Source organism: Malaclemys terrapin, chromosome 8, assembly GCF_027887155.1.
Source record: "Malaclemys terrapin pileata isolate rMalTer1 chromosome 8, rMalTer1.hap1, whole genome shotgun sequence".
Taxonomy (NCBI): Eukaryota; Metazoa; Chordata; order Testudines; family Emydidae; genus Malaclemys; species Malaclemys terrapin.
Window position 1 is genome coordinate 77,548,241 of NC_071512.1, and position 10,810 is coordinate 77,559,050.

The 10,810-nt window shown below is 41.2% G+C and overlaps 1 protein-coding gene across 1 annotated transcript in view; it reads right to left on the bottom strand.

Moving 5' to 3' along the window:
• BRDT (bromodomain testis associated) overlaps nt 1-10,595 on the bottom strand; it is a 46,125-nt gene extending 35,530 nt beyond the window's left edge. The window contains exons 1-4 of the mRNA XM_054036423.1: nt 10,404-10,595; nt 6,367-6,504; nt 5,395-5,524; nt 1,574-1,752 (exon numbers count right to left, since the gene is read on the bottom strand). Of these exons, the coding sequence (XP_053892398.1) occupies nt 1,574-1,752; nt 5,395-5,524; nt 6,367-6,504; nt 10,404-10,595 (639 nt within the window). The remainder of the gene's footprint in view (nt 1-1,573; nt 1,753-5,394; nt 5,525-6,366; nt 6,505-10,403) is intronic.
• Between the last annotated feature and the right edge of the window lie 215 nt (nt 10,596-10,810).

Below are 10,810 nucleotides of genomic sequence, written 5' to 3' on the forward strand. Positions count from 1 at the left end.
TTAAAGAGCCCAGGAATCGGGCTGCGCCCTGGCCGGGGTTGTGGGGCTTGGGGCCGGACCAGAGGTGCTCGGCCGGGGCTGAGCCGGTGCGCTCGGCCGGGGCTGGGGCCCGAGCTGGCTCTGCTGGGGCCCGAGCTGGGCTGGTTTCGCTGCTGGGGCCCGAGCCGGGGGTGCTGGGCTGGTGCTGCTGGGGCCCGAGCCGGGCCGGGCTGGGGGTGCTCGGCCAGTGCCGGGACCGCCGCCTTGGGGCCAGAACCGGGGCCAACACCCTGGGGCCCAAGCCGGGCCAGAGTCGCTGGGGCCGCCGGTCGCCGCTCAGCCTGGGCCGGAGGGAGCCACGCGGCCAGGGCCGCACCTCCCCGGAGCTCTCCTCTTCACGCCCCCCCCCCCCCGCCCCAGCTTACCTGCTGCTGTCTCCCGCTTGCCCCTGCTTCTTTTCAGACTTCCCGCAAAGATCTGATTCGTGGGAAGCAGGGGAGGGGGAGAGGAGCAGGTGGGCGGAGCGTTCAGGGGAGTGGAGGAGGGGGAAGTCAGCTGCGGGGCCGGACAGCGTGGTAAGGCTGCAGGGGATGGGGGGAGCCGGGAAGGGGCTTTGGGTGCCCAGCGGCACTTGGCCGCCGCTTTTCTGTCTATAAATAGCCGACCGGGGGGAAATCCTGGACATTTTTAGATTTTTAAAAATCCCCCCGGACGGCTATTTATAGACCAAAAAGCTGGACATGTCCGGGGAAATCCGGACATATGGTAGCCTTATCTTAGGTTTGGTCTAACATTGTGCTGCCTCTGGTTTGGAAGAGATACAATATATGCACTTTGCCACTAACTCACTAAATACTCACCAAATACATATTTTTACTTTTCTGAAAAAGGTCTGGGAGAGAGCATGCATGTTGTTTCAACTATTCCAGCTGGAAACACCACTAGTTGATATGAGATGGTTTGATCTAACCAAAATGGCGTGTTTTCAGACACAGGTCCAGATAGCAGCTATTGTTTTTGGTAGCTCATACAAAAGAGTTGTTTAAGATAACTATTCTGTTGTAGATTTAACAGGTAGTATGGTTATTTTGAAAATTGAGCATTTCCAATCATATCATGGACTTAGTTTACATTCAAACTAGGTCAGTTCCTTTTTAATATTTAATTTTGAAGATAAGCAGAGATCTGTCCCCATAGTGGGAAACCACCTTTAACTCAACATAAAGCAAAGCTACCAGTCTCTCAAACCATCTGTCTAAAAAAGAAACATTCATTAACTCATCGAAGCACAAAGAAAAGCAAAACACCAAGATTTAAATATGCAGTAACCCTACTTTTTGACTCAACCTCTGCCCTATATACTGTAATTAGTGCTGCCCCACTTATTCGAGATCAGAAATGGTGTATTAAAAAAAAAATCTACATTTTTAAGATGCAAGATAAATAGTGCACTGTGAATAAGCACAACCTATGTTAAATGGTGTTCCATTAGTTTTGTGCATTGTGATCCACACTATACATGGATGTGCCAACTACTGCCCCAGACAGTATCAATCTACTTACATTAGAAGCCAGTATATAAAAGGTAACTTACTTTTGTTATAGGTAGCGTGGCTGACATTAAGGTAGTCGACTGAGCCATTGACAGAGGGGCTAACACAAGCTGCTGTGGTACTGGAGTCATCACGTGAGGCTGCTTAACAATACTTTCAAGTTGCTTCTGCAGTTGATTTTGCTCAGTGGTACAAACTCCTGAATCAGGCAGCTGAGGTCCTAATAAATCAAACCAATTTACACTGAGATGTGTACTTTGGTGTCCCAACAGTTCCAGTCCTATGTTCTAATAGAAGAGATCTTCTAGGTCATCAAGTCCAGTCTCCTGTCATTGCAGGCAACTTAGTCATAATCCCATTGATGAATGTATCAACCCCCCCATCTTTACATTCCAGTCATAACATTTCCTTTCACAAAGCTCCTGTTGGTAGGCCCAAAGGCTACATGGTCTTATTTTCAATTGACCAAATACTAACCTGCAATTGGTGCTCTCTGAAGCTATACATAAGTGCAACAATTACCACTCTTGCATCCATGCTCCTAATGCAAGACCAGATGGGGACTCTCCTGGTTCAGATCTGAAGAGCTAGTTCAGCACCTGAGCCATAGTGCCCCCAAAAGTCTTCAACTGAGTTAATGCCCTTGAAAAAAAAAAACTGAACTAAAACTATTTATCTTTGAAAGCAATAGTTAGTTAAATCATCTTTTTTCCAGAGAGAGGCTTTTTAGGTCTCTGTACTTGGAAATTGAATCTCTCCATTGAGGTCTCATTTGGATTAAAAAAAAAAAAAAAGTGGAATAGAATAGAAGTAGTACTGGAACTAGAAACAGATACCAGATAAACAATGATGACAGAAATCCTCTCTATAATTTAAGTTCTACTAAGAGCCCAATATTCCAAAAGTAAGTTTACTAATTTGGAGAAGCACTTAGGTAGTCAGCTTGGAAAAGGGATTCTGTAAGACCACTTAAGCAAACTAATCATTGTTGCTTGAACTCCTCAAGTTAATAATTTATAGTTGTGTACTCCAAGTGGCTGCCCTCATAAATCTCCCGTTGCAAGATATTTACGTTCCAGATAGGGTGACCAGACAGCAAGTGTGAAAAATCAGGATGGGGTGAGGAGTAATAGGAACCTATAGAAGAAAATGCCCCAAATATCAGGACTGTCCCTATAAAATAGGGACATCTGGCCACCCTAGTGCCAGATGGGCTAAAGATTCATATGTTCCTTCATGCTTCAACCACCATTCCAGGGGACATGCGTCCATGCGGATGATGGGTTCTGCTCAACAATCCAAAGCAGTGCAGACTGATGCACAGTTCATTTTCATCATCTGAGTCAGATGTCACCAGTAGAAGGTTGATTTTCTTTTTTGGTAGTTTCCGCATTGGAGTGTTGCTCTTTTAAGACTTCTGAAAGCATGCTCCACGCCTCGTCCCTCTCGGATTTTTGAAGGCACTTCAGATGCTTAAACCTTGGGTTGTGTGCTGTAGCTATCTTCAGAAATCTCATATTGGAACCTTCTTTGCATTTTGTCAAATCTGCAGTGAAAGCGTTCTTAAAATGAAGAACATGTGCTGGGTCATCATGCGAGACTGCTATAATATATGGCAGAATGCGGGCAAAACAGAGCAGGAGACGTACAATTCTCCCACAAGGAGTTCATTCACAAATTTAACACACACATCATCAGCATGGATGCATGTCTTCTAGAATGATGGCCGAAGCATGAATGTTTAGCATATCTGGCACAAATACCTTGCAATGCCGGCTACGAAAGTGCCATGCAAATGCCTGTTCTCACTTTCGGGTGACATTGTAAACAATAAGCAGACAGTATTATCTCCTGTAAATGTAAACAACCTTATTTGTCTTAGTGATTGGCTGAACAAGAAGTAGGACTGAGTGGACTTGCAGGCTCTGCATTCAAAAATAAAACCGTCTAAAATTTTAGTTTTTTTGTACATAGTTCTACATTTGTAAGTTGCACTTTCATGACAAAGACTGCACTATAGTACTTTCATGAGGTGAACTATAAAATACTATGTTTTGTTTATCATTTTTACAATGAAAATATTTGTAATAAAATATACACTTTGTACTGTGTTGTAATTGGAATCAATATATATGAAAATGTAGAAAAACATGCAAAATATTTAATAAATTTAAATTGGTAGTCTATTGTTTAACAGTGCAATTAAAACTGTGATTAATCTTGATTAATTTTTTTAATTGCGATTAGTCACATGATTTAACTGCGCTTAATCAAGAGCCCTATTGTAAATACATTTGTTTATACAGCACCTTTAATCAGCAGATCACATGTCTGAAGTGCTCAGAAGCATCTTAATTTTACAGAAAGAGAAGCAGAGGTACAAGAATACCAGTGATGAGCTGCCAGAATGTTAATAACCGGTTCCCTACTGGGTCTTTGGCGGCAGGTCCTTCACTCGCTCCGGGTTTTTGGTGGCACTTCGGCGGCGGGTCCTTGAGTGCCACCGAAGACCCGCACGAGTGAACGACCCGCCGCCGAAGTGCCAACGACGACCCGGTAGGGAACTGGTTATTAAGAGCCATCTGGTGAGTACAAGCTCGAGACCCCCGACCCTAACTGCCCCGCCCCGCTCCCTGTCCCTGACTGCCCCGATCCCATCCACCACCACCCTGACAGACCCCCGGAACTCCCACGCCTACCCAATCCCCTTGTTGCCCGTCCCCTCACAGCCCCCCCAGAACCTCCGCCCCCTCCAACCGCTCCCTGCCCCTTATCCAACTCCTCCTCCCAGCCCCGGCCCAGCCCCCTTACTATGCTGCTCGGGGTAGCATGTATGGATGCCGCATGCCCTGCTGGAGCTCGCAGCCCCACCCCCTTACCATGCCACTCAAAGCGTCAGGAGCCCCCAAGCTGCCCAGGAGCGGTCCAGAGTGTTGGCGCTGGGCTCTGTGAAAGTGGGGAAGAGGGTAGGGGAGCCTCCCCAGCTGGGAGCTCAGGCGAGCCGGATAGGACGGCCCCATGGGCCGGAGTTTGCGCACCCCTTTAACAACCGGTTCTAAACTGGCTTCTAAATTTAACAACCGGTTCATGCGAACCGGCTCCAGCTCACCACTGAAGAATACTAAACAATTTTATCAACGACAAACAGTAATTTAGTGACAGAGATAGGAATAGAAAACCGGATAGCTCTTGACCTGTACACCTCAGCCTTCCTTCAAGGTGTGAGAGCAAACACAGATTTGCATTTCCCACTTCCAATACTTAGTATACTTTTAAGTTAGGAAGTTAAAAGTAAAATATTAACTAGCTTAGTTTTTTTTTATTGCAAGTCAATTATGGAATATATGCACTGCACTACTTCTCCTTTCAGGAAGCATCTTTCATCAGATGGATAAACCATTTTTCCTATAAAACTATACTGTACCGGTTAACTGTCAATGCAGAGAATGAGCTAAACCTCAAACTCATGTCAAAGGTAGAATTTTTTTTTTTTTTTTTTTTTTTTTTTTTAAGTTATTCGGCGAGAACTGGAGAGGGTATTTATTATTGGCATATTGAACCTGCTTAAAACCTTGAAGCAATGATTTTTTGCCTGTCTACTGAATTCCAGGAAAATCAAGTGACAGTTGTCATTTTGTGAAATACAGAGTCCTGACCCCAACTGTTCCACAGCAAAGTTTAGTAGCATAAGGTTTTAGTCCAAATAGTAAATTGCTTACAGTCGCCATAAAATTTTACCATTCTATAGAATTGTCAAGAATATCAGCTCTCCCACAATTTGATGTTTACAAAAAAAGTTGTAATTAAAATGTGACCTGTTAGCAAGTTAATACATTAACACTATATGTAGTCTAGTATTTACCTTCTTGTTTCTTTCCTTTTCTTTTTCCTTTGTTGACAATCACTATTCTCTCTTCTGGAGGCATTTGTGCCATTTTTTGCATAAATACTTTTTCTAGCTCTTGTGCCATAAAAACAATGTCATCGCCTGGCTGCAAGATATACCGGTAATTATGTTTGTAAATCACAGAATATAGGCAATATACTTTAATAATACAAGAGTATTACATTCAGTAGTAGTATAATATACCCATGTTCTGTAGCATCATGCGTTACAAGTTTACGGTCAATCTGAAATCAGACAATAGGGTCTCTAAATAAAGTCTGATTACAGAACAACCTTAAAAGGGTTACATAACCCACCTCACCAGTTCCACAGATCATATTGAAAGACTAAATGCCCCTCCACCCCTTTATTATTTCCTTCTATATTTCCCCAACCATCCCACTCCTACACTGAGACAAGTTTGAGGCTGTTCACTTGAGCATCCTTCAAATCCTGAGGATACAGCAATCAAGTATTAAAACAAAACTGCCTGAGTTTGCCACGCATAAGCAGCATTTTAAAAGTTGCTTCTTCCGTTGGTCTGTCACACACTATTTTGTCAGTCATTATACATTTCAAAGCTCATCTATTCACTGAGTTTCCTGATAAACTTTTTAATTGTTAGACATGTTTGTTGTGCGATTACATGGGCTATGTTGTGTAGTGTTGTAGTGGGTTTGTTGGTAGTATCCTTGTGTGGGGACATTTATCCTTTTGATGAATTGTACAGATGGCTAGAAGTTGACTAGGTGCTTTTGGTAAGTTTGAATAAATATTAGCAGCCTATTTAAATAAATGTTTTCCATTAAAATTCAGAGACACATTAAGTTACTTGGCCATTACAAGTAACAAAATGCATCAATAGCGAACACTTTCAGAATTGGGTATATGGCCTACTGAACACTATACACATTTACTACATTCCCCTCTTTTTAGCATTTTACATACCTTGTTATACACATAGCAGTTCGTGAACATAGTTTTAAAGTCTTCAATGCAGTCTGTAGCTTTTGTATAATAATTATGTTCCAAACGCTTTTTAATTGTGCTCAAGTCCATGGGTTTCTTAATGATATTATAATAATCCTGTAGTTTTGAAAAGATGGTTAAAAACCATACAATTTGTGAATTTAATTAAAGATTAATAAGAGTTACTAGGACATGAGTGCTCTTGTACATTTGAGGACAACAAAACTACTATGTTGCTGAATTTGGAATAGGAACATTCCATTAAAAGAAAACTTTAAACCTCAAGGAAAGTTACCATTAAAAGCATTGTAAGTGCCACAACAGCAGAGGTATTATGGAACTTAATTTCTTTGTACTCCTCCCATTGCATGATAGATTTTTTTTTAAAGTATTCATTTCAATAGTATTAGGACGATGTGGATAAATGGCACTTCTGCTAGGAATAATAGTTCTCTTGTATAGCACTTTTCATCTGTTGGTCTCAAAGTAATTTACAAGTGAAAATAAGCATCCCCATTTCCCAGATGGAGAAATGGAAGCAAAGACAGGCAAAGAGACTTGCACAAAATTGCAGGCAGAGCTGGGAAGAGAGTCTTCACTACGGGGAGGGGGGGGTGTCGATTTAATATACGCATTTGCGTAGCTGAATTCGACCTATCGGAGCCGACTTACCCTGCTGTGAGGACGACGGCAAAATCGACCTCCGCATCTCCCCGTCGACAGCGCTTACTCCCACCTCCGCTGGCGGAGTAAGAGCGTCGATTCGGGGATCGATTGTCGCGTCCCGATGAGACGCGATAATTCGATCCCCGAGAGATCGATTTCTACCCGCCGATTCAGGCGGGTAGTATAGACCTAGCCTAGGTCTCTTGATGTATGCCCAGTACATTATCCATTGGGCCATGGTGCTTCCCTAAAAACAAAGGTGAATTCAAGTCCTAGCTGACTGACTCAAATTAAAATAAAAAATTAAAAAAAAATAGAGAGTCCTAGTAGAATTGCTCACTTCCACCTCTGGGAATTAGCACACAGTTGTTAATCTCTAGGTTAGAAGAAATCAGAAACAGTTTTACAGTCCCATTAACTGGGTTACATATGCTTCAAATAATTAAGTTAGTAATAACGACCTCTGAAGCACCTCTAACTAGAGCAATTTATCCACTGGAACAAAAGGCTAAATACATCATAATAATGTTTAAGTTCCTGTTCAACAACATGACCAGAAGAACATTTAAACTACACAGCTAAAACACAGCTATTGTCAAAATACTGATCTCTTCTGCCACCTCCTGTCCCCTTTCAGTGTCAGAAGAGTAAAGTTAGATATTCGTTGTCCTTGTAATGAAGCCAGACAGAATTGTAGATTATGCAAAAGTTGAAGCTACACTATTTCCGAAAGTATGTGTTAAATTCTAAGTGGCTGCCTTAGAAATTTGAAGAGGCAGAACTGTCCTGAGGCTAACTACAATTGTTGCCACAACTTTGAATGGATGACCTACAATATTAACCTTAAGTGACAGTTTCTCCTAAGAACAAAATACAGACGACAGTCACTTTGACAGTGCTTTTGGACAAACTGACCAAATGAGTTTGTCAAGAGAAACAGATATGAATAAAGGGTTTTGTCTGCTGCTCCAAATAACACCAATTGTCTGGAGGGACTGATTTATAAGAAAATGTTAAAAGAACTAAGTATTTATACCATAGCTTGGTTAAGTAACAACTATGTAATGGAAACAATTTATAAATGGCTGGTACATGTGAGCACTAATGAAAGGCAAGTTTAAGGGTAATCTAAGGGGATAACCAGGAGAAACTTGACTGAGTTGAGGAAATTATAAAACCTAAGAGCAACATCTTTCAGCACATTAAAAGTCTAAGGGCAGTTGTAGTGGAAGCCCCATTCCTTGACAAGACTAGAATAATATATACCCCTTCACGCCCCCAAAAAATCAGAAAGAATACAGCAGCATCCTGAGGGAGTTCAGAGATTGGTAACAATAATGGTTCAAGGCATAAAACCTCATATTGAGGGAGACTGGGATTGCATAACCTCAAATGCAAAAATAAGAGTACACAATATAATGAATGTTATTGAGAAAATAGAATGAACAGAAGTTTGATTTGTCTCATAATACAAGAAGGAACAGACAGTGACCCCAAATTGTGCAGAGAGTTTCGAACTGATGAAAGGAAGCACTTTCCCCCACATAATACACAGTTTGCTTGTGGAACTCATTGCCACAGGATCTCATTAAGATGAGAGTTCTATCCCAAGTTAATTGTAAAAAACCAACAAACAAACAAGGGTTTGGGCAGGGATAAGAGCACTCATACTTCAGTGCACAAGCCAAAAAACTATTCAGGGTTAGGAGAAAGCTTTATTTGGGGACAAGTAATCCCATAATCACTTTGTTGGGGGTCTGTTACACCTTTCTTTGGCATTGTTCAGAAACAGATCCTTAGTGACACACTACTGGTCCACTGGTCTGATTCAGTATGGCAATTGCTATGTTTCTAAGCCTTCTTTGGTAGGGTAATAGAAAGATGTTAGGTCATCTATTTAATTTCCATTCTTTTAAATTTTATGATGTGCTATTTCAGAAAATAAGTATTCATTGGTCCAGACAGAGATTGATGCTATAATCCAGTATTTAGGGCACTCACCTAGGATGTGGGACACTCGGGTTCATGTCCCTGCTCTAAATCAAGTAGAGTGGGGATTCAAATCTGGGTCTCCCACATCCCAGGTGAGCAGCCTAACCCCTGGGCTCTGACTGGATATACACATTTTTGAGAGGAAGTCTATAGTACAAGCAAGAACCAAGCCATTGAAAACAACCCTCATATCTCAAGGACTTCCAAACTGAGAAATGTGGCTAGCCTTCTTTTAGGAGGTATGCATACATTTGTAGGTGATTTTAAGAATGGAATATTGCCTTTAAGTTTCTTGAAGGTTATCTAAGGGGGTCTGCTATTAAAATGTTGCACTACATAGAAAATGAAAGTTAAAAATCAGAAGTTCGGTCTTTCACTTAAAAGTCAAGACGATTTTGGATTACCACAATGAGCTATGCTGGTCAACTGATGTGTAATTCTGTATTTGAAATGGAGATTTTGACAGGACAGATATAGGGAGAAACCAGACTATCCTAGCAAGAAAATGACCACACATTCTTAATTCTTTCATCACTCAAACAAGTTAAAGTCTCAGGTTGCCCCTACATCAAGGCCCCAAAAGAGTGAGTGAAAGCCATATAGCAGGCATATGGTGTTGAGGAAGTCTCACAAGGTTTATTTTTTTAAAACCCTTAGTATTTGTATTCATCTTCTCTGCACTGTAGAAAAAAAAAAGTGATACACTGTCAGCATAACAGAGAAAGAAGCTTCGGAGCATCATCGGTCAGTTTCACCACTTTCCAGTCAGCAAGACATGATGATTACTGAAAAAAAGTAATCCATTAATTTCCTGGTGTAAAGTGTTAATTGCTTGGACATTTCACAAACAAGACCAAATGTCAATCAAACTGAAACATTCTCTAAAACATAATGCATCTTCAATAGTCAATATTTTCTAATAAATCTTACATGCATAAAAGTAAATATAGCATATTAAAGTGTTCCAAAGGTGCCGTATTTTCAGATTATGAAGCATTAAGAAGTGTCAACCTCTTAGGGGTGCATCAGAGGTGTTGACAGTATTCTCAGAACCCTGAGCTAAAGTTTGAATGGACACAATGCTCTATAAACAGTTTAAAAGATGTCAGGAAACTATTGACTATTTTAAGAGCAGGTGTCTTTAGAAGGGTACCCCACTCCCACCCCCAGCTTTGGTGGCTGAAATACTTCTGGCATAATGTGGACAGTCCTGGGGGCCTAAACTGGAGCACTGCCCAGAATCTCTGTAGAGTAGCAGATTTTGTTTTTTAAAGCCAACATTTCAGTTCACCTTTAAGATTTCACTTGCTTATTCTTCAACATATAAGGCTTAATACAATACTCAAATGGAGTCTTACAGGAAGGTTTAGTGCTGCAGCATCTACAGGCTGGTGAAATGGCCAGGAAAAGTTGTGTCTCCACATAGCTTTCATGACCACCCTCTGTAAATATTGAAGTTGATTTGTTAAACAGCCAGGTTTTTTAGGATTGATATATTCTGGCGGTGGAGGATTAACAATAGTTGGATACTGTTGATTTGGAACAGACATCTTTAGCGAGTTTCTATAGCCACATGTTCCAGGGTCTGTTGTAGCATCAATCTGTGAAGAAACAAATAAGTTTTAATATAAATTAGTGTAAATATTGTGGGACAAACCAAGTCAGGAAAAGTATAAACTTTCAGTACATAAGGTGAAAGACTGCTACATGCAATACTAAACACATTAGTTTTTAGCTCCTTTAATGAAACAGTTCATTGGATGCA